This window comes from Ailuropoda melanoleuca, chromosome 3 (assembly GCF_002007445.2).
Source record: "Ailuropoda melanoleuca isolate Jingjing chromosome 3, ASM200744v2, whole genome shotgun sequence".
In the NCBI taxonomy this organism is placed as follows: domain Eukaryota; kingdom Metazoa; phylum Chordata; class Mammalia; order Carnivora; family Ursidae; genus Ailuropoda; species Ailuropoda melanoleuca.
The window spans coordinates 81,883,762-81,909,067 of NC_048220.1; the positions used below are offsets into that span (position 1 = coordinate 81,883,762).

The following is a 25,306-nucleotide window of genomic DNA, read 5'->3' on the forward strand; positions in this document are numbered from 1 at the left end:
GAAACAATGGAGCACAGAGGGGGGCATCGGGGATTCCACTGAAGTGCAAAGTGGAACGGATTCCAGTGCCTTGTGGGTCAAGGGCTGGAGATCCCAAGGGCCAAACTTAACAGTTTCCATTTTCACATATTCCTAAATGAAGAAGGGGCAATTCTCACAGCAGGGAGTAGGAGCTGGCCCACCTTGAGCCACTTTATTCTCAGCACCCTTGTGTCTGCTATGGTGAAAACATCCACACTCCCCTGACACGTCTGGGTCAGGAATCGAAGGTCGAGGAAGAGTCCGAGAGAATCTTCCTGCCCAGCTCCCCTTTCCTTGCCCCTTCACGAGGGCAGAAGTATGTGCTCTGTTGTACAACAGCTGTGAGTATACAGTGTAATTACAATAACTTACACAATCAATCCCCTTACCGCTTAGTCCTAACTATACAATGATTATTCACACTAAATGTACATCACAATCATATCATAAGATTTTGTAACATTACTGAACTCTCCCTGTATACGTCATCTTTGCTATTTGCCATTCATACAACAATTTCCATTTTTCAACTTTTTGAAAAGGTAAAGTATCCGATAATGCAATGTTCCTTATTCTGGTTCTTACACTTCTCACTGTTTCAAGGCGCAGAGTCTCTCACTTTTACAACAGAGGTATTTGAAGCACAGGCTGTCATCTGGGAAGTGCTTTCAGAGCCCACAGGGATTAAAGACGTGGTTCTGGTGTGAAACTAATGGACCCTAGGGGGACGCCTGGGTGGCTCAGTCAGTTAAGCACCTGTCTTCAGCTCAGGGCACGATCCAGGGTCCTGGGATTGAGTCCCCATCAGGCTCCCTGCTCAGCGGGGAGTCTGCTTCGCCCTCTGCCTGCCGCTCCCGGTGCTTGTGCTCTCTTTCTCTCTGACAAATAAATAAAATCTTAGAAATCATAGAAGTAAAAAAGAAAAAAATAATGGATCCTAAAAAAACACTAATTCATCCAAATAGAGTAAAATCAATCCAAATGTTAAGCTGTGTATTGGACACAGAACAGACCCTTTCCCTCTAAGTATATAAAGCAATGGATACTTCCTAGGACATGGAAAAAAGTGGATGGAATGTGTCTTGCCATTTATGTTCAGTAAAAAGGTCTGACTATTCCCAGTTAAAACCAAGGAGAACACACACAAATAAGCATAAACACTTGCGTCGGGTTTCCACTGCTGCCTATTTATTATCTCCCAAGTTCTGTAGATCAGCTGGTTTCTTTGCTCCAAGGCTAAAAGCAAGGTGTCAGCCAGCTGAGGGTCTGGAGGGTTACTGGCCATTACAGGCTCTTCCAGAGGTCAAGGTGCACGTAGTATTAGGCCTTACTTTCAGCCTTTACATCGCACCTACACATGAAGCCTTACCAAGTGCTTCAGACATGAAAGGAGGGTATGGAATGGGCCCCGGGTCTTACTACTCTCTGTCTAATCTCAACTTGAAACTAAAAGGAAACAGAAATTGGAAAAGAGCTTCCTCCTCTCTCCTTCTAACATCATCATCCCTAGAAAACAAACTCTGCGGATTCTTTAAACCAATTCATTTTTTGTTTTGCTTTGCCTCCAGAATGTTTTTAAGTCATTAAAAAAAAAAAAAAACCCAAGGCAGGTGCCTGGGTGTTTCAGTTGGTTTAGGTGTCCCGGTTCTCAATCTCCACTCAGGTCTTGATCTCAGGGTCGTGAGTTCAGGCCCCATGTTGGTCTCCACAACTGGGTGTGGAGCACTTAGGAAATAAATAAATAAATGAACACCAGGAAGCTTTTAACTAAATGGAATAAAGACCAGTTAACATGGGGAGATTTTCCCATTAATGATAATCTATATAATTTTAAAATAAATCTCTTTCCTTGAGAGCAAGCAGATTTGTGCAGTGAAAAAGTATAATAAAGATCCTGAGATGACTTAGAAATTACAATTCTGCAGCCAAAAAGGGAGTCAGGACAGTCAAAGGCTGTTCAATCAGCTCACTGCACATTAGATATGCTAAGCATCAATGCACCACTCACCACGCACAAACCTCATTTGATCCAAATGGAAACCAGGGGTTACAGAGGTCAGACAATGATAAATGCCCCAGAACATAAATAATAAACATGAGCCACCAGGTTTCATAAGCTAACATCTTAAAATGTAAAACCCACTTACACTCAACCAAGGGAAAGAAAGAACCTTGGAACCAAGCAGCCATACTATGATGGCCCTTGTCACCCCTCATCGTCAGCAAGCAATCAAACACAGCACATGTGTGATCACCACGAAACACATCAGGCAGCTACCCCACAACCAAAAAGTAAAAAGGGCACAAGAATTTGCCAATGAACACAATCCTGCAGTTTCTTTTTTAAATTAGTTAATTATTCGATAGCAAGAGAGTGCGAGCAGGAGCTGGGGGAGGGGCAGAGGGAGAGGCAGACTCTCTGCTGAGCAGGGAGCCCAATGTGGGACTCGATCCCAGGACCCCAGGATCATGACCTGAGCCGAAGGCAAACGCTTAACGACTGAGCCACCCAGGTGTCCTAACACAATACCCCAGTTTTAAGGGCCACATCCAGAATGTATCTAAGCTCTAAACCTGGGATATAATTCATTCAACATTTATGGAATAGCCGCAGTACAGGTTCTTTCTCTGTTGGGTCAGACCCTGTCCTGGGGCATGTGGGGAAACAAAGACCCAGCCCCGAGGCACTCACAGCCTAGCAGGAGACGCAGACATAGAATTACAATACAATATGCTAAGTGAGAGAATAATGTGTATGAGATGAATATGTATGAGATAATAAAATGATGTACTAAAAACATCAGCTCTGCAGGGTGAGTGTAGGAAGGCAATACTGAACAGAAAAACTTCGAACAGCGGTCCATGACTTAAAAACGTCTCCAAAACACAGAAACAGAGAACAGAGCCTTAAACTCTTACAAAGAGGATGTCTATCAACTCAACAGCTCATAAAGCAAACGTATTTTTAAAACTTAAAAGCATTTTTAAGTGACAACACAGAACGTCATCTCCAAGTCCTTTACAGCCGAGTAGTACACTGGAATCAGTGCTGTCCAACAGCTACAGACCTTCCACTAAGAAATCACGTTCATAGAGGACTTCCAGAAAAAGCAAAGGTCCATTCAATTTTTTCATCTGCCCTGGATGGGGGGAGAGGGAACTGTGGGGGGCAGAGCCCCGCTCATTATGGGGCTGGGCTACAGAACGGCTTTTCTGAATTGCACTTCGGTAGGAAGCCATCGTGCCTACCTCAACTGTCACAAGGAGAGACCCTCATCGCTCTCATTCTCTCTCAACATTTAAGCAGTTCATTCTCTAGAAAAGTCTCTCAATCACTTTTCTCCCTACCTTCCCCCTACCCTGCTATTTCAAGCTTACATCCTATAATTCGTATAACCACACAAGCTGGATTAGATCCTTCTCTGTAAGACGATAACAATGAACCAAAATGGAGCCCACTCCCTCTTCCTGTTTTCTACAGATAGCTTCCTAACGCAGGAGAGTGTGAACAGACTGCAACCCAAGACCCAACCACTAGGGAGTCAAGACAGTAGCCCTCCTTGGCTCTGGCCCTTTGCCAGGGTGCAAGAGGCAAGCAGTTAGGTGTCCTTACCACTTCAGTCCTGTCAGTCTTAATAACAGCACTTAGGAACCTGGGAAGCCCTGACAGGCACAAGCTCCTTCTCACTCCCTGACAGTCTTGGCTAAATGCCCTGAGTGTCTTTCAGCCACCTTGGCTAATAATGTCTCAATTTCATCAATTTCCTAGGTAACAGGCTCAGAATTAGATTTTAAAACTCTAACAATGTCCCGTAAATCAATATCATAACCTTCAAAAGATAGATATTAAATCCACAGTGCAACCTTTCATTTGACAACTGTTCTTTTGGACTGTCCTAGAGTTCTAACAGTACAATAAGCCCTACAAATTTTTAGATAAAGCAAGGACAGCATAAAGTAATAAAAGCTTTGCTGTATCTTATTTTGTAATGTTGATTCTCCTTTGGAGAATTTAAGAATGCCACAACGATATTTAATAATGTTTCCTGGAGATCAAAAAAAAAAAAAAAGGCTTTAAAAGCACACATAGTTTTTTCAGTACAAAAAAAGCTCTCTCTTAATCTAAGGGAGTAGCATAAAAAGAGCTGACCATCCAGAGGGGACAACAGAGCCACAAAGATCTCAAAAAAATGGTAGTACAGTTCATTCCTAGGGAGTTATAGGACTCAACATAATCTGCACATATGTTCTGAGAAATCCAGGACCGTGGTGATAGTTCCTGTGCTTTTCCCAAAGCCTCTGGAGACAGATCCCATGACCTCTAAGCAACATTAACAGGACATGGTTTTAATTTGCTCCTTGGTACAAATCACAGAAGCTTTAGATCCTCAGGTAAAACCACCATAACACAGCGAATGCACAGCAGGAACAAAACAAGGGCCTGTCATTGGACAATCTACATGGGGGCAAGGGAGGGTGGGCTTCATTTTTCAATTAGAGTAGATTCCAATGTATCACTGCGGGATCATCTGGGCCCGCGTGAAGTGTCATGGGCCCCAGGGACTCGTCCTCAGTTCTCATCCATGGACCCTAGCACCATCTAAGAGCTATAGAAATAATGATAAAAAAAAAAAAAAGAAAGAAAGAAAACAAAGAACAGTAGTAATAGCCAACAGTTATTAAATGCTTACCATGTGCCGAGCACCACTGAAGACTTTGCATGTATTTACTCAAGACTCTTACCCTCAACTACCATCTCTTCTTTTCTCAGCTCACTCCCTCTACAGTTCTGATTCCACCAGGACACAAAATTCAGTGATCCTACTAGCTTTTCACAGTCCCTCTTTCCCACCCCTCACCCAGGTCCCCACTTTCCTCACGATCCACGGTAGTTATCACTTTCCATCTTCCTCATTTCTCTCGCACAATCTTCCCTCCAGAATAGCCACTGACAAACCCCACAGTTCTCTGCCTTCTCCATGCCAGCACCTGACAGACTGCTCGGAGCTGGAGACTCGGATCGCACCACCACAGATGAGCTCATTTTAAATTCATCATCAATAACCCAAAGGGACCAAGAATCCTACCACAATTTATTCTTCCACTTGCCTAGGTAACTTCCCACTTTCTCCTCCACTCTTCTCACTCTCAGCTGATGATCGTGCTTATTTCATGGAGAAACCTGAAGCAACGGAAGACAATGGGCATCTCTTATGACATCTACCCAACCTGCCTGCCTCTGTGCCGGCATCCTGTCTTCTATTACCATGGACGAGGGGTCCCTGCTCCAATGAATCCCATCCCTTCCCATCAACTCAGGAACGTGTTTCCGGCAACTTTCTGCTGCCTATCCAGGACCAAAGTTTTCCTTTCTGTAGAATCATTCCTAGCACAATACATGCCTTTATTTCTCCTGTAATTAAAAACAAACAAAAAACAATGCCTGTTTGACCCCTATATCTCCCGTTTCATTTCTGCACTATAAAATAAATCTCTGGGGGGAAAACAGTTATTCTACACTATGTTTGCTCTTTCCCCTCTTGAACCCACTTTAGAACACACTCTACCACCCACTGTTAAATGTAGTGATGGATGCAGCGTCTCCACCCACTTTCTTCAAATGCATTGGTCATGTGGTTTCTAGGACACCTGTCCCTCTGGCTTCTCTTCTGACCTTACCTGCCATGCACACCTTCACAATATCCTTTGCTGGTTGCTCATTATCTCCGTAAGCAAGAGGAAGGCTAGATGACCCCAGGCTCACATCTTACATCAAGGCTCATGCCTTTAAATTCCATCTAAGTACTGACAACTCCCAATGCGCAGCTAGACCACAACCGTCTACTAAATCCAGCTGCCTACTTGACATCTCCACTTAAATGTCTACCAGAATCTCAAACTTTCCATGCCCAAAAGGGAATGATGACTCTACCCCCTCCTAGAAAAACCTGTTCTTCTGCAGTCTCCCGCATCGCTGTGAATGATACAACACTCTTCCATTGGCCTCCGTCAAAACCTCTTTAGCATCTATCTCTTTGATCCATCTGCAAATCCTGTAGGCTCTATGTTGAAAATATAAACAGAATCAGGTAAATTCTCACCACTCCCAGACCCAAGCGGTCACTGCAGTTTACCTGGATTTCTTGAACAACTCCTTTAATGGTATCCCTCCATCTACCTGTGCACTGAAAGGAATTATTTTAAAACATAGATCAGATCACTTTATGCTCTGTTCAACATCCTCCAATGGTTTCTCTTCTCACTCAAAGTAAAACCCCAAATCCTTATGATGGTCGATAAGGCCCTGCAGGATCTGGCCTCATTCGCTTCACCCTCCACTGTGTGTTTTTGGATGAGGCAGCAGAAAGAACCTTAAGGAGAATGTGAATGAAAGCCTGGGGCCCTCAAGGAGGCTGCTGGAATGGCCTAAAGGAAAGCAAAGAGAAACCTGTTGGAAGCCAGAAGAAAGAGGACCTTACTCACTAAGAGAGTTTAGCAATGCTGTTGCCTGTGGCGACATGGAAAATAAAAGATGTCCCTAATGAGTTGGAGGATCCAGATAAGGAGACGTACAGGCAGAACATTCAAAGTGCCGACTGGCTTCTTTTGCTGCCTCCAATGAAAACCAAGAGCAGAGAGATAACATGAAAAGGAACTCTTAAATATAAAGAAGCCAGGACTTACTGGGTTTGAAAATAAAATTCTCTCCTCTCTCATGCCTAGATGTATCAGAAGGCAAACAGTGCTACAATTAGGAAATGGCTTCTGGGCAAAGATTGAATCCAGAGCACTGTCAGGAAACCATGGATGTAACTGTAAAGTTTTATTAAGTTCTCAAAAAGATCAGATACGATCCTTGAAAACTAGCAAAGGTTCCTCTAAGAATCTTAAGGCCACAGTTCCCCAAAAGCCTCACAAGGAATTTAAGGTATAGAAGAACTTATTTCAAAGAGGTTTGTGGGTGTTGCCTTTGTCTAATATAGTTGGTTATAAATTGATTCATAAGAAATCCACAATGTTTTTTAAAAGAATTAAATCAGCTTGGGCTAAAAGGGACAGAGACACCCACACTGAAAAGAGGCCTTTGGATCCCTAATCTTCATTGGGCAAAAGGGGGCTGAGGACACTACTTAGCTGCTAACACACCCTACTTTTTTTTTTTTTTAAAGATTTTATTTATTTATTCGACAGAGATAGAGACAGCCAGTGAGAGAGGGAACACAAGCAGGGGGAGTGGGAGAGGAAGAAGCAGGCTCATAGCGGAGGAGCCTGATGTGGGGCTCGATCCCATAACGCCGGGATCACGCCCTGAGCCGAAGGCAAACGCTTAACTGCTGTGCCACCCAGGCGCCCCAACACACTCTACTTTTTATGGAAAGGGAAGGAAAACTCCAGAGAACAGAACAGAAACCCCAGCCAAGCCAATCATCACAGTGAACACTCCTAGGCAGTGAGACCAAGATCTAATTAAAGAAATGGCTACATGTACCTGGCTGGATCTCGGAACTATTATGGACCAGTGACTGCTATGTGCCTGTGTCCCCCCATTCTAAATGGAAGTGTCTCTACCAGTTAGCCTACCCTATGTGTTGAATAGTAGTGGGGGAGGGGAGTGGACTTATCTTTCTTATCCCTTTAATTCACAGGTCTTCAGATCAAGAGGAACCAAACTCAAGGGGTTGAACTGAAAGAACAGCACAAAGGGTCTGATTTGATGAGAACCTGGACCTCAAGTATGACCTCCAAGGTCATACTTAATAAATAAGATTTGGGAAGACCTTGACAGGACAGGTGCATTTTACATGTAGGAAGAATACAAATCACTCTTGGCCAGAAGACAGACTCCTGTTTTGAAACCTGTCTGCGAACTGGTTGACACTCTTCCCATCAAATGGTATAATCTCCTCTCTCTTCCTTTCCAATTTCCTAAAATGAAAATAAACAAGGTCTTAGGGGTGATAGATCCCATGAGTAAAGTGCTAAATTCTGTGAGTGGACTCTAAGACATCAATTTTATGCAGCTCAGGAGACATTCGTTCTTTTTTAGTCATTTTCGTGTACATTTCAGATAACTGAAGTTGCTACCCACCTATTTCTAACATCTGGATAAGTGAGGCATCACTGTTCAGATGATGGGATCATTCCATCTTGAAACAAAATCTTAAATCTGACATACTCTGAAACTGTAGTAATTAAAGTACATAGATGGTTAAGCTAGGGTTTGTTTAAACTCTGTTCTAGTAACTGAACACAAACATCGCTTTACCTAACCATGTGCTTTGGAACAGAGGAGCCAAGCCAGCCCCAGGGGTTATGAAGTAAGTCGGATGTGGAGCCATGCTCAGTGCCACTACACGGCCGTGCCCAACTCCAGAGCATCAAAATTACAGTGAACACAGCTGCACATGGCAGCCTTGCCCCTTTTCTTCTGCATTTATAGTCTATTTCTCCCTGATGACCTCAAAAACCCTAAAGTCTCATGACTTGAAAAAGCTACGGACTCCTAAATGTGATACTAGCCTCTCAGGAATCCTAACTACTCACCTGACATCTCTACTTGGATGTCCACTAGGCATCTTAAGCTTCTCCTACCCAAAATAAAACGACTGACTCCCTCCCCGCACCAAAACAAAACAAAACACCCAGATCCTCAATCAGATCCTATCTTCCCAGCTTGAAACTCCCAACAGAGTGCCATTTATGTAACCTACATCAGGCTGCTGGGCCATATATAATGTGGACCCTACCATTCCCACTTCATCACCCTTTCTCGCTACAATCTAGCATCACTGGTCTTCTTTCAGGTCTGGAACACCTCATATTTTTCCCTGCCTTAGGGCTGCTGTCCAGCTGGCTCCTTCTGCCCACCTTCTTGCCATTCAAGATGCTTTTCCTGACCACAAACAAAGTAGCCTCCCAGTCATTCTGGCACATCATCTTCTCCAAAGCACCCATCACTACCTGATATTTGTTTGTTGTTGTTGTTGTTGTTGTTTTAAAGATTAGCATGTAAGAGAGCAAGAGAGAGAGCAGGGGAAGGGGGGTGGGCGGAGGGGCAGAGGGAGAGGGAGAAGCAGACTCCCTGCTGAGCAGGAAGCCCGACTTGGGGCTCAATTCCAGGACCCCAGGATCATGACCTAAGCCAAAGGCATACGCTTAACCTACTGAGCCACCCAGGTGCCCTACTACCTGATATTTGAACACTTATGTATGGTCTGTGTCTTCCCTGGAATATCAACTCCTTGAGACTGAAGATCTTCTCTCTTGCTGACCACTGCACCCTAGTTCCTGAGACACAGTGGTCACCCTGTAAATATTTGCTGCATGACTGAAATGGAGATGAGAAATAGCAAATGTTCTTCTTTCCTCACAGTTCTGGGTCACGGATGCTGATGAGAATAAGAATATAACACTAAAGAATTTTAAAAAAGAATTCCCTCAAGAAAAATCCTCTGTAAAATATCCTACAAACCCCCAAACTGATGCATGCCTTTTTTTTTTTTTTTTTTTGAGAGAAAGAGAGCATGTGAGCAGGGGGAGGGGCAACAAGAGAGGCAGAGAGAGAGAGAGAATCTTAAGCAGGCTTCACACCCAGCATGGAGCCTGACCCGGGGCTCCATCTCATGACCCTAAGATCATGACCTGAGTTGAAATCAAGAGTCAGATGTTTAACCAACTGAGCCACCCAGGCGCCCCCTGATGCGTATCTTATAAGAAAAAAAAAAAAATTAAGCTCCTATATATCATCAGCTTTTAAAGGGCCTGTTTTTGTTAACTCAAAAAGCAACTTTCACAGCAAAATTCACAGTCCAAAAGAGACAGTGGGTATGTCTTGCCATCTGCCTGTCCCAAAAGCACCTGCCCAACTTTGAACAAGTCCTGGGACACCACTTTTACTGGACTCAATTACACAAAATTAACTTAGCTTTGAGAGCATGCAATATATTTGAAACTTTGTAAAATTTAAAACAAAATAATATAAGAAAAATACGTAAAATACATTTTACCAAGTAGGCTACTGGCACATCCCAATCAAATCTTTTTATATTCATGGAGAAAATCTTCTTAAGATTCAGAATAAAGTCAAATCAAGGTCATCTTATCACAGGTTTGTATCAAAACTCTAAATTAAAAAAAGCAGCTTCCAATGATAATCAAGAAAATGTCTAAAATCATTAACTCCAAAACCATTGCTTTCTCATTAGCCAATCAATCAACTGTCTGAAATTCCATCTTGCATAGTTTATTTTGACTTAACCAGGGAGAAGAACAGTCTGACTTAATAAAATGTTCTTGGTAAAGAAGTCAGCAATATTCCCATCACACACACAACTAAGAAGACGTGGGTCATAAGAAGCCTGTTTCATTCTTTGCATCGGAATCTGGGGATGTACTGTATGGCGACTAACATAATATGATAAAAAAAAATCATAAAAAAAAGAAGCCTGTTTCATTGACAAAACTACTTAGCATATGCACATACTTTATTTTACATACAAGCATATATATATGTACATGTACAAATACATGCGTGTGTGTGTGTGTGTGTATATATATATATTTTTTTACACTGAGGTTCCTACCATTTCTGATAGTTTTGTTTTGATGTAATTTGTACCTTTATCATTTTCAACTGTTTCTCCTTTTAATCTATTTTTTGGTGAAAAAGGGCACTAGGTGCCATTAATGAAGAAAGAACTTTCTATACAAGACAATTCAATTCCTCACCTCCCTAAACCTGGAAAACAACTAATTTATGAAAGCTACAGGATAAAATACTTTAGTATACGTGACCCATGGAAAACACATTCATGGCTACTGTAATCAACCACCTAAGAGAGAAAAGGAAAAAAAGAAAAGTAAAATTAAGTTCAAGATGCACCACGAAGCTGACTCTAGACAAAGCTAGGCCCTTCAAAAGCGTTTTGTGAACCCATGTCAACATCAACACAGACAACAAAGCAACTGAAGAACAATCAAAGTGTGCCCCCCCAGGTGCGACACTGAGGAAAGCATGCCTACACCGAGCAGCTGGCTGTTCGGCAGGCTCACTCTCCCCAGTTCCCAAGGTTCTTTCCAGCACGTCGGCTCCTGAACCCTCAGGATGCATCACATGACTGTGCTCGGAAGAGAGCAGACCCACTCCAAACAGAAAATAACTCCAGAAAAAGTCTCTTCCTTTCTAAATAGAAACTGCTTATAAAGAAATAGAAAAACCTACTGTTTTGTTTAAAATACTGTTTATTATGAGCATACTTTTAAAATGATGGGACCACAACCATACAGCTCCCCGTGACATTACCTGCACTCATATTCTCATCTCTCTGCCACACGACCTATTACTACAGAATAGTGTTCTGAATAGCACCCGGTACCTGCCAACACACTAACATCATCCATCTGTAATTCCTTACAATCCCATGCATGTCCCACCTAACGGCCTAACATCTCAGTTAAGCTTTTTTTTTTTTTTTTAATATTGATGAAATCTGGTTAAAAATGGACAACAAAAGTCTTTCATAAAAGAAGCAAGGCAATAAATTCAAAGAACAGCAGATCAAGGAGCCAGCAAACAGACACAGAAAGCCAAGGTGGGGAGGTACTGTCATGGCCTCACCTCTGTCTGGCTGGCCACCTGTCTAGGTGAGAGTTCTTTTGTTCACTAATATTACAGATCACTCAGTTGCCAGGCGCAGAAGGTGCTAACAGAGTTATGCACAGGACATCACCCCTTTCGGGTAGTATCCCACCAAGTGGGGGATATTACTTTTTTAAAAGACTTATTTATTTATTTGAGAGAGAAAGAGAGCACATAAGCAGGAGGAGGGGCAGAGGGAAAGGGAGAGAATCCTTAAGCAGACTTCTCACTGAGCATGGAGCCCAAGTCAGGCCTTGATCCCAGGACCCTGAGATCACAACCTGAGCAGAAATCAAAGAGTCTGCGGTGCCTGGGTGGCACAGCGGTTAAGCGTCTGCCTTCGGCTCAGGGCGTGATCCCCGGCGTTATGGGATCGAGCCCCACATCAGGCTCCTCTACTATGAGCCTGCTTCTTCCTCTCCCACTCCCCCTGCTTGTGTTCTCTCTCGCTGGCTGTCTCTATCTCTGTCGAATAAATAAATAAAATCTTTAAAAAAAAAAAAAAGAAATCAAAGAGTCTGATGCTTAAACCAACTGAGCCACCCAGGTGCCCCACCTGGGGGATATTACTGAACAGGCAAATATAATGCAATATTTGTAATGTGAGACAGGAATAAGCCTAGGGCACTTCTGGAAAGTAAGCAGAAAGCTTTGGGAAGGAGGGGACATCAGCGACACCTCCACTGAGATAGTAAGGAAGAGCAGGATTTCACCAGGTAAAACGAAGAGGGGAAGAGCACAAGTGGAGTGTTCAGGCAGGGTAAGCAGCTCACTCTGCACTCTGACACACACGTACAGGTAGGAAGCAGCAGGCAGTTCTCGTGTGGCTGTACCTTACCGCGACTGTGGTTTGGGGCAAGATGGGGGTGAGGATGGAGAGAGGAGCCACACTGCAAAAGAAGAAGCTTGAAAGCAACCAAGGGCCACATATCTTATACCCAATTTTAAGAAATTCCAGAATTTTCAGGGCACCTGGCTGGCACAGTCGGTTAAGCGGCTGACTCTTGGTTTCAGCTCAGGTGGTGATCTGACAATTGGGAGATGAACCCTGCAACCAGCTCTGCGCTCAGCATGGAGTCTGCTTAAGAGGGACAGAGGGAGAGGGAGAGAAAGTCTTAAGCAGACTCCATGCTGACTGCGGAGCTGGTCACGGAGCTCATCTCCCGAAGACCCTCTCTCCCTCTCCTTCTGCCCCTCCCACCTCAGCCCATGCTTGCTCACGCTCTCATTATAAAATAAATAAATCTTAAAAAAATGAAACGAAAAGAAACTCCAGAATTTTCCCATAGGAATCCATTAGGAAATTGCGAGCCACATAGGCGAGACATCATTAACGCTGACGTTCTATGAGACGACTGCATCTGCAGTGGGGCAAACACCACAGGCAGCATGAGCCGAGACAGGAAGACGGGTTGGAAAGCTTTTATAGAAATGCGAGCTTATTGGGGTGCCTGGGTGGCACAGTCGTTGAGCATCTGCCTTCGGCTCAGGGCGTGATCCCAGCATTCTGGGATCGAGCCCCACATCGGGCTCCTCTGCTGGGAGCCTGCTTCTTCCTCTCCCACTCCCCCTGCTTGTGTTCCCTCTCTCGCTGGATGTCTCTCTGTGTCAAATTAATAAATAAAAAAAAATCTTAAAAAAAAAAAAAAAGAAATGCAAGCTTATGTGCTGACCTACACTAGAATTCAGAGATGGAGATGGATTCTGGAGAGGTTAGGAGGTGACCATAAATCCTGTTTACTACTGCTGTCCTAGCATAGGCGTCACTGTGGCCCTTTTCACTCTCCGAAGCATCCTGGCTTGGGTGGTCAACTATATAGTCACTCTATTCAGCAGGAAAACAGAAAGAGCCTGGGGACTGCTTAGCCATGAAGGGAGGGAGAGATGACGGAGTGAGGAATGACCCTCTTCTGGGCAGTAAGGATGGTCGTGGCATTCATGAAGGTATGGATGCAGGCACCTCAGGGATACACACATGAGGATTTCCCAAGGGGACACAGGCACCAGGTAGTTATAGGGGGCTGAATTCCCAGATCCTCGGCTTCCATATACACTCCTTCCAGGGGCTGATATACTTAAGAACAGCCCTGAGACTACGATGCCATGCCAGTTCTCCTTTCCACTGCATTCCTTTTGCACAGAAACACACCCACCTCTCACCCATTCCAATCTCTCTACGGCGCATTGCCCCAAGGCATGAAAAATCCCAGGAGAAGAAACATGGAAACAATTTTAAATACCAGTATTAGCAAAGCTGCTTTTAATAAACGTAGTAGAAATTATGTCTTTCCCTACATTATATGTATTTTGGGTAAGGACTAGGCAAGGCAATAGAAGCATGGTATTTTGGCCTATAGTTCAGTTGCTTAGTTGCCAGATAAAGAGTAGGGGGCTGCAGAGGAAATGAGGATTTTTGTTTAATTACCTGGTAGCTTCTACCTTCCAACTATTATACATGGCTCATGAAGAAGATCCCCGTAAGAATAAAACAATCAAAGCCCTGGTAAGCCTATCTCATTTAAGTGACGAAACACTGTGTCTCATCTGTCTATCCGTCTCAAATAAAATTCAAAAGTGAAATGCTTTTCACAAAACACAGTAACATTTTTATTTAAATTGACAAATGACAGAAGGCAACTGGTTGGCTTGGTGATGACTAGCTTTACCAAAGAATTCTACGTTGGATGTTTTCCATAAACTGAATGAACTAAATCTGCAGCTCCAAGACTCTGATGAAAATATAAAGTACATAATGAGATAAAGGCGTTATATCAAAAATCTTGCATTGGCAAAAGTGTGTTAAAATTAACAATTTTTAATCTTCCTAATCCTTTCCAACTAAATTGGATGCAATCTGATGACTCCAAATAAAAGAGAAGAAAAAACCTAGCTAACACTACTGATAAATCATTGTAAAGCATTTTTTAATACATTTCCCAGAAATCGTGAAATTTGAATTACTATAATGATTAACAAATTGTAAGTCAAGTGGTACTGAATTCATTGCTTTCAACTAAACTGAAAGAGAACCCGATGAGTGGTCTGCTCTCAGGAACATAAGAAAAAGAGCAAATTTACAGGAAGAATGGTGACTACACTGCAGTTAAGGCACTGGATTACTAAAAATAATTTTAGATGATGGATCTTCATGTGATTTTGTCATGTAAGTCAGGAGTTCAAGGAATTAAAGAAATTGAATAAAATTCCTTTCTTTTCTATCTTCCTTTTGTAGCAGACAAGGTTGCTCAAGTGCTCATATAAAAAAATAATTAAAAAAAATAAAACTGTTACTGAGCCCCAGCTCACTCCAGGAACATATTATAATCAACCAGGGGTACATGGACTAATCAAGAAGAAAAAGGCCCATCCATTTCATTAAGAGAAGCATTTCCAATAAACGTTCGCTTTTTATTTTTAGTAATTATTAGAATGCATCATATTTTGCTTTTAATTATATGATGATGACCATGGTAATAAGAACTACTCTTATGGCTCAGTAACAATGGCAGCCTGAAGGTCTCATGAAGTAAACTTTTAAAAAAATTTCAATGGGTATGTACGATATTGTTATGGATAAATATATCTTATTAACAGAACTATAGGAAGAAAATTCTAGGAAGAAAGTGAAATAGAAGTCAAGTTTAAGGAAATAAAAGGAATAAAGAAATATTTCTGACATTTGATGAAGAGCTTTTTCACATCTATTATTTTTAAAGGTTGGTGAGTACAAAATTGCTACACTATACAGATTCACTGGATACATTTAAGAGTAATGTGACGTCTGGGCTGAAGCCTTTATTTGTTGGTGCAGAACTTGAGTGGTTTTCCAGCCTCAGTCGTGGAACCCGTACAGCAAAAGGGGTCAGAAACTCGAGGAATGCTGAGCCCCCTACATGGAGAGCAGCTGTTCTGTGGAGAATCCCACAGTCCTGTGATGGATTTTACAGGAATGAGAAATTAACTTTTGTTAAACCAAAAAAAAGGAAAGAAAGGAAAGAAGAAAGAAAAGACTAATGTGACAGATTTTACAATGTCAATATTTATAACCCCGAAATTTGCATCTATTTAAACTTATGATACAATTTTTATTCTTGACCTAAAATTCTCAACACAAGCGCATAGAGTTTTTTTTTTTTTTTTTTTAATTCTGGAAAGTCACTACTCTCAAGACAATTCTTTGAATAAGAACAGGTCTGGAGGGTGAGATGGTGAGTTCAGATCTGAACATGTTGTGTTTGCAGGTACCACCTGAGAGACATCCAAGTACAGAGTAAGAGCTAACATTTCTGTTACGCTGACCGTCACCAGTTTACAGCACTGGTCTGCTTGTTCTCCACAGACTTCTGTAATCCTTACTACCACCCTTTGAAGTCAGTACTATTAATGTCACCACTTTACAAATGGGGATACTGAGGCACAGAGAAGCGAGGAGACTCACCCAATGCCACCACTGTCCCAAGGAGTGGAGTATATATGAATCCTGATAATCTGGATGAAGAGCCTGTATTCTTTACATAATACAATGCCTCTGGAGATGTCTGGGCTGGAAATACACATCTGAGGATCACCTGTATGACTTTAGATAGTAATTTAAACCATGGAGCAGATGAGATTAAGTAGGAAGAGTGACATATATTTAACAGCAGGAAAATGAGAGCCTCAGGGCTAGGGGTCTCTATGAACATGCTTCTGGCATTCCATTCCAGGCCCCTGGACTCTTGAAAAGCCTCCAGCCATAGTTTCTCAAGGGTTTCTTTTCCAGGTACCATTGATGTGTTGGTGTCAGTCCTCCCAGGCTGTTGCACTGTTTATAATACTCTTTTTAAAGTCAAAAGGCTACTGAAGAAAACCTTTCTGCATGTGAGACTATGGACTCTGAGAAACAAACTGAGGGCTTCAGAGGGGAGGGGGTGGGGGAATGGGATAGACTGGTGATGGGTAGTAAGGAGGGCACGTATTGCATGGTGCACTGGGTGTTATATGCAACTAATGAATCATCGAACTTTACATCGGAAACCAGGGATGTACTGTATGGTGACTAACAATATAATAAAAAAACATTAAAAAAAATTAAATTAAAAAAAAAAAAAAGAAAACCTTTCTGCTTCTTGATCTTTGCCCTCCCTTAATTGGCATATAACACTGTATTAGTCTAAGGTATATAACATAATGATTTGGTCCACGAACATACTGTGAAATGATCACAATAAGTCAACAACCGTCACCCTGCCTTTCTTACGATAAGAACTTTTAAGAGCCACTCTCTTAGCAACTTTCAGATATACAGTATTATTAACTATAGTCACCATGCTGCACATTAATCCTCAGAACTCATAACTGGAAGTTTTTTACCTTTTGACCACTTTAACCCATTCCATTCCCCATGCCCCCGGAAACCACCAGCCTGTGCTCTGTATCTATGAGCTTGGTTTTTGTTTTTGTTTCTATTTTTAATTTTTATTTTATTTTTTAAAAGATTTATTTATCTATCCATCTATTTATTTATTTATTTATTTGAAAGAGAGAGACAGAGGGAAGGGGAAAGGGAGAGAGAGAATACTCAAGCAGACTCCCCGCTGAGAGCAAAACCTGAAGTAAGTCTCCATCTTACCACCCTGAGATCATTACCTTAGCTAAAATCAAGTATCAGATGCTTAAAGGACTGAGCCACCCAGGTGCCCTTCTGTTTTTTAGACTCCACATAAAACTAAGATCATACAGTGTTTGCCTTCCTCTCTTATTTCACTTGGCATAATGCACTCAAGGGCCAACCATGTTGTCACAAACAGCAGGAGTTTCTTATTTTTATAACTATATTCCATTTTACTTACATATTATATATATATATATGATCGACATATAACCTCACATCTTTATCCATTCATCCCTTGATGGGCACTTAAGTTGTTTCCATGTCTTGACTATAAGTTTCAATTTGTAATAATCCAGCATGACCAACTTCCTGTCTTCCTTTGCAACAAACAACTCACATTATCACTTACTCATCTTATTAGTCATTATGAGTATCTGTCAGAACACAAAGTTACAGAAAGTAAATTTCATACTGCAAAATAGAATAAATCAGGATGCAAAGAACACCATTTATTCATGGCAGAGCCTGCCTGCTAGTGCTCAATGGATGGGGATCATTTTTGCTCAGTATTACTCTGAGTATTTGGGGATAGAGGGAAGAATACAAATATATACACAGTTCATTTTATATTTTTAACAAAATTATTTCAGAGACAAATAGTGCCAGAAGTAGTCGTATTAATAAACAGGTGAGCCTGTATCCAGTTAGAGCATTAGAAAATCATTGACAAAATCATATCAACATTTTTAGGAAGAGGCAAAGGAAAAGATCATCAAGACTGAATAGGAATAACCAAAAGAAAACCTGAAAAGTGGAAAACAGGAGAATGCGTTGTCATAAGAGCAAAATGAGTTTCATGGAGTGAGTCATTAGGGTCAACTCAACCCTAAGGTCAAGAAAGATAAGGATTTTAAGTATCACTTGGATTTAACAACTAGAGACCCTGAGGACAGTTTCGATGCCACAACAGGTATAAAACTGAACCGTGTGAAGTTTAGGAATGAACAGGATTTGAGAAGCAGAGACATGAATTTAGACAATGCTTCCTGGAGGTTAGGTGTGACACAGAGTCAATATGGTGGTAGACAGAGGAGTGCACGTGAGTGGGAGAAGGGTGGTTTTAAATGGTAGAAACTTGAGCAAGCCCAAACCCTGAAGGAAAGGAGGGAAAAGAGAGAGAGGGTTAGAGATAGAAAAAAAGACGTGATAAAGATCCAGGTCAGCAGCCCTGGGGCTATTCCATTGTGAGAGAAGGAAGGATGGCCAAGTGACCAAGGGTGTTGTGTGGAGGATCAAGAAGTTGGGAAGCTACCATCTGACTGTTTTTATTGTCTTACTGAAGCAAAAGAAGAGCTCACTGGTGGGGAGAGGATACCCATATGCTGCCTGTATCCCTATGCGACATGCTTCCCTCCTTCGGCCTCTGAAGTCATAGGGCAAAAGATCCAACATCCTCATTCTCAAAGTCAGCTTGAATTCCATATTCTGAGAAAAGCTCTATATATTGAATTTCTGCTTTTGAAAGAGTAATATGAAGAGGAGCCCCAAGTGCTAACATTAAAGTAAGACATGATAACTGTTCATTTTAAAAACAGAAGTAATATTGGGATATCACGTTTCTCCTCATTACTGCTTTCAATATCAATCAGACTCATCTTCAAAAGTCTCCAGAGGTCTTAGAGAGTCTGGAGCTGATTTGATTTTTGTCTCTTGGATCCTCCAAACTGTTTCCTCCTTTCCCCTATTCCACCATTTTTAAAAAAAATATCAACAGCAGTATTTTCCTCCATCCTAGTTTCACCATGAAAGGCTTTCCAGAGATTTCACACTTTATAATCTACAAAGAGCCTTCACATTTTTCTAATTTGGTCCTGTAACAATCTTGAGAGTTGGCAGGAGGGGGAGCATTCTTCTTCTCAACATTCAGAAAAATTAAGTGACTTGAACATTCAGGACTCACACCGGTGTTGTGACTCCAAAGGCACTTATCTGTTCCACCACATCACGTCCCACTTATAGAAACTTCTGAACACCCAAAAGGTGGCTCAAGTTTCTGCCAACTTCAGAGTAATTTCAAATTCACCCAATTATTTAAAGAAGTCTGCACTGTAATTTCAATCTACCTGCCTAGCATTAACAGATCTCATCATCCCTCTCCCGTAACAAGAAACCTAACTCATCTTTAAAAAAGCAACTAATATTGCTCACTGACATCTGGGGATGCACGTGCAGCCCTAATCATGGAAAAATCCTGACTATTAACAGGAGGAGTATACTATTATTCTCCAGGGAAAATAACCCTCTTTCAGGTTTCTGCCTAATCAGTGAATCCAAATAAGAAAGCCCTTATATTTCCACTAAGCAAGCAAAAATAAAATGCTTCCCACTGTAACCATGTGTATTAGTTTCTTTTTGCAGCTGTAACAAATTACCATAACCTTGGCCTAAAACAAAAGAAATTTATCATCTTAGAATTCTGAAGGTTCAAAGTCCAAAATGGTCTCACTGGGTACAATGGACCAAATTCACATGTTGAAACCCTAATCCTAATACCTAATCCTAATCCAAATACTTAATATGTTAGAATTGGAGGTGGGACCTTTGAGAGGTAATTAGGTCATGAACGGGATTAGCACCCTTACAAGAAGAAGTCACAGAGCTAACTAGCTCCTTTTGCCATGTGATGTTACAAGGAAAATTGGATTGTCTACAACCTGGAAGAGGGCTCTCACCCAAGCACGGGGTCAGTCTAATCTCAGGTTTACAGCCTCCGAGGTGTGATAAATCAGTATTTCTTGTTCATGTCACCCAGTCTATGGTGATTTTTTTAGAGCAGCCCAAACTAAGACAGTAGGCTATGTCTTCTGGAAGCTCCAGGGCAGAATCTGCTTCCTTTCCTCTTCTGGCTTCTAGAAGCTCCCTTCATTCTCTGTATCAAGGTCCCCTTCCAGTAATCACATGATTTTGACCTCTGCCTCCACTGTTACATTTCCTTCTCTCTGATTCTCCTGCCTCCCTGTCATGTATAAGGAGACTTCTAATTACAGTGATCCTGCTTCAATAATTTAGGATGACCCCTCTATACAAGATCCTTAACTTAATCACACCTGCAAAGTCCCTTCTGCCAGGTAAGGTGATGTTCACAGGTGCTGGGGACTAGGATGCTAAGCCAAGAGAAGGCTGGGAACCCATTCAAGGCAAAGACATACCAAGGTGAGCCGCTGAGCTACACACCACATGCTGAGAATTAGAGGGTGTTGCTACTGAGCTAGCCGTGAGATTGATGATAGGCACTCCTAGAACATACTAGAGAGACCCAACGTCTCCGGAAGTTCTGCTGTTCTAGATCAATGGTGAGTACTTAAGAGAATTTTAAATATTTACAGCTAGTAAGTGGCAAGGTCCTGCAATAAATCTGGGTTTTTCTGACTCTTATGTGGGTTCTTGTAATCCCTCTCATCTACCTTAAACTGACGCTGGAAATTTCCTGTTAAATTGAACCAAGGCCCTGAAAAAAAAAAAAAGAAAAAAAAAAAAGCTACATTCCTGGCACAAACCAGTCTGGACCAAGAAAGAACCAGGATGACACAGGCCAAAGCAGAACAGAAAGTAGGCTATATTCCCAGGCTAAGTCCTTTCCCGTGTGTCTTTAGGAAAAGGAACCACACATACATGAACCCCGCTGTGCATCTTTAAGGGACTGTTTTATAAAAGTAAGCCTCAATTAACACAGGCAGCACTGTGTTAACTCAGTCTCCATAAGAGTGCCTTCCTGAAGAAATGTTTTTACTTCCTAGAGGCTCTTTCACAGACCCTACCTGGAAAGTGCAGCAATTATGGTGCCCAGAGTGTTCCAAATCAAGTCAGCTGCACTCCTTGGAGAACAGCTCACTTTACCAAGCTTTATTTCTGCCTAGCTGTTACTCTGCACACATAGGTAATGCCTGAATCAACACATTTGTTGCATGAATTTCCCAGGACTTGGTTTTATGAAATGTATAGTTTAATAAAACTTGTATGTTTAATATTCTAGGCAGCAAATTCCCTTTCCCCAGAATTCCTGAGACTATGTGAAGAACAGAGGAAGCTCTAGCACAAGGCCTGCACATATTAGGCATTCTTTACATTGCCACTGAGCGACCACATGAAGGCATAAATACACAAAGGCCTAAATAAACTCTCTTGCCCCAGGTCAATCTGAGAAGTCTGCTTGCTGGAAAATACCATTTAACTCCTCTCAACAAACCTTAAGTATGTAAATTGCACAGAAAGAGAATTTCTCAGTATCCTAGGTCTGCAAAACCTTTCCATCTTACAAGCACTCAAGTCAGGATATTATAGTGGTTGATGGTCTTGGAGACGTGAAGACTTGGGTTTAAATTCTTCTGGTCCTCATACTTGCTGGTTATGGGACCTTGGGAAAGTGGCTTAACCTTTTCAGCTTCTGTTACTTGATCTCTGATGGTAGGGTAATAATATTTAGCATGCATGGCTGTTTTGAGCATGTAGTGACAACTTACGGAAAATGTTCCACAGTTTCTGGTGCACTAACGATGAGGATGATGATGGATGGTGGCGATGATGACATGTCTAGATCCAGCCTCTCGGTTACCCTGCTCCCCCAGGACAGACAAGTTCCCTTCTATGTGAGATCCATGCGTCCCCAGGTACACCGCCTCCCAGTCCACCCCCGGCCAGTTTGGGCATGGCCCCAAGGCATGATCCACTGTCAAGGGAAGCCTAGGGCTTCTCACTGATGTGAGCCACCTCTTCTTAATCCTCATCTTTCTTGCCTTTTACCCCCAGCTCCTTCTCCCACTTTCTCTTTTTATTTGCCTCAACAGTTGACCTAAGGGGTCCCTCTTACGGCCTCGAAGTCTTTTCTACGTGGATCTTACTTGTTTTAAAGATTATTACAAAGCATTCCCTCTTAAAAATAAACCTTTTGGTGCAGAAAAAGAGCAAGGCAATACACAAAATACAGTCTAACAGATTGTAATTCAGGCAAGTTCCTGGAAATCATTAAACACAAAAATTTTTCACTGTGTCCTGTGCCATTCTAACATAGGGTTATTCTTTAACGTTTACCTTAAGTAACTAAGAGCTACATAGGCCTGCTCCTACTAAGAGAGAAGACAGAGAAATATGAATTGGGGCTCATCGACATTTTCCCTAGAAATAAAGTTGAGCCTTGGGTGGTTGCCCTGCTGGAATGAGGATCCTGCCAAAGCTTCCCCCCACCCCGGAGGGAAATCCTTGGTTCTGCGTGAAAACCCAAGAGAAGCAAATCAGTCATGGAATCACATTTTCTACCTTTTTAACACTATCAGCCCTTCAGTATGCTTTGATGAAATGATTATCTAAAGGAGGGGAAAATGTTCATAACCTTCTCACAGCTTCCAAACAACTACAAAAATATATAAGACAATCAGACAATACACTTGATCATGAAAAGACTAAGGGATGTTTATAAATCACCTCTATTTTATCTTTGTTCACTAAAAAGAACTAAATTCAGGAGGCAAAAAATAGTTTTTTCATGTGATTTACACACCTGATGTTCTTAACAGTATCAAATAAACATGACCTAAGAGCTGTCTCCTTCTAGCTGTAATGCAGTTTCTTCTAAAACCTGCATTGCAAACATATCACAAATGCCAACCCTTAGGAATAAAGGTAAGAGAAAAAAATTTTTGTTGGTTTTAATATACGCCCTAGAAAACTCTGAATCAACACCAACTGCTAATTCTTTCTGCAATGATAGAGGCTATTGTTTGAAATTCTCTGGCAGGGCGCCTGGGTGGCTCAGCTGAAATTCTCTGACTTCTCATATATTTTTTTCCTTTGCAATGCTTAAAAAAAGGGGGGGGGAGAGAGATAAGGTCTATATAATTTTAGCAAGACAGTCAATCTTTCCAGGCAAAGTCTGACATACTAGATAAGATCAGGAAACAGTTTTCTCTACTAGGAAAAATGTTCTTTCAAAAATATGAATGTAATTCAAGATAGCTTCTATAGCCTTCAATTTAATCTTTCAATATAGATTTACAGTTCTGCAGTATTGACTGATGGCCTATACAGGACAGAATTCAGGGAACTCCTGAAGCTGTCCATTTCCCTCTTTGAAGTGTGCCTTAATGAACATTTGCCTTTAGAAAGCTACTCCTTTCTATGCAAAGCTAACCAACACACCCAATTTTTTATTCCTGCTTTGTGAAATCCTTCTGTGAAACAAAACGGATTATGAAACTAGCTCCGGAAAAATCACAAGTTATCACCATCAACAGCATTCCATTTGTCTGTCTCTTCTCATCCTAGCACATTCCTGTGATCGAAGCAGAAAAACCCCACTCAGGAATGAAACATGAGAGACTGTGGACTATGAGAAACAAACTGAAGACTTCAGAGGGGAGGGGGTGGGGGGAATGGGATAGACTGGTGATGGGTAGTAAGGAGGGCATGTATTGCATGGTGCACTGGGTGTTATACGCAACTAATGAAGCATCGAACTTTACATCGGAATCTGGGGATGTACTGTATGGTGATTAACATAATATAATAAAGAAAAAATCATTAAAAAAAAAAAAAAGAAAGAAAAACCCCACTCAGACAATCCTGTGCCTCACTGAATAGACCCCAGAGGATCCACTGGAAGCTAGGAGAAGCGATGAAGGAAGAGTAGGAAATCTTTATTCCAACAGGAGTTGAGTAACATGAAAAATAAAAATCAAACGGTACTTTTAAGGTAAGCATATAAGCATTCTGCATAAGACTGTGTCTGAGATTAAGACCTTTCTTAGACTAAAACAAAAGGCACTAATGAATATCCTTTCAAACCCCCAAACCACCACCTCCAAAGTGTTTCTCCTCTTTTCATCATCCAAGAAATAGCTTTTCAGCCTTGTAACCATATAGAATCTATACTAACCAGTGTAGTGAATCTCTTAGTAATTCTACCATCCAACAAGGTAGGAAGATGTTAGACCTTCATGAACGATTGACATCAGACACCAAAAGTGTGGTTGCCTTTATTACCTACTCCATCGAGCTCATAAGTGAAAACCTTTACTTATTTATTTTATAACTGCTCTTCCAACTTCTAAAGCTTAGATAGCGCTTTTTCGCACTGTATATTTTCTCTTTAACCATTTATTTTCTTAAAAGGCAGTAAGTACTATCTGTCACTTCAGAAGACTAGCCACTTGGCTCCTAACACATTCCACGGCTTATTCTGTTCTCCTAACAGCATACTCTCTATGACATGGTTGCAAAAATGTAAACCAGGGAAGTCTTCTGCAGAGAGGAGTACACACATACAAGCTGTGAATCCTGCCACTCTGCAGACTTTTGGCAAAAGAGAAAAAAATGCAAAAAAACATTAGCAAGGAAAAACATGTTCAAGGCTTTCAAAGTCATTTTCAGTTACAAAGAAACTACCTACCTAAAACCCCATCAGCAAAGGCCAGAGAGAAAGTGAAATTTATAACCAGAAAAACTGAAACGAAGTCATTGTACTCACTGTCTGATGGCTTCTGTCACAGTAACGCAGCCCAAAATAATCTATCTCCACAAGGTTTATGTGACGGAATACGTGGTCAAGGACAACAGAACCTTTCGTTGACTTCTGCAAAAATAATTCACAGTTTTATTTTTTTTAACATGGCGTCTTGTCTTTCTCAGTGGGACACAGTCACAGCTCTCATTCTCTCTTAGCTTCGCCCACAATGGAAGCGATTCTATTAACATACAGTTCCCTTTTAAGTTTTGTCTCAATTACAAAGAAAAGTAGGGTGGCAAGTAAAGTGTATTAAAGCAATTACTTTGAAAAGTCGTTTTTAAATTGTAGTAGGTTTTTTAATTAGTATAAGCTTCTTTTCTTACGGGATTGTAAATTATCTTCAGGACAAAATTCTTAATAATCTTTTATATGAAGAGCATCTAATGAATTCATCAAAAACCACTCACGTTGCTTAAAATCCCACAGTTCTTTCACTTTAAAAAGCAATTTTCACCGACAGTGTTACTCTCACAACACAGAAGATAAACAGAATTAA

General features: G+C 41.5%; 1 protein-coding gene across 4 annotated transcripts in view; it reads right to left on the reverse strand.

Moving 5' to 3' along the window:
• The window catches only part of EPB41L4A (erythrocyte membrane protein band 4.1 like 4A), a 237,804-nt gene that overhangs the window by 114,027 nt on the left and 98,471 nt on the right, over nucleotides 1–25,306 (reverse strand). For all 4 annotated transcript variants that reach the window (XM_002919171.4, XM_034656612.1, XM_034656611.1 and 1 more), the window contains exon 2: nucleotides 24,772–24,876. In XM_002919171.4, coding sequence (XP_002919217.1) covers nucleotides 24,772–24,876 — 105 coding nt within the window. The remainder of the gene's footprint in view (nucleotides 1–24,771; nucleotides 24,877–25,306) is intronic.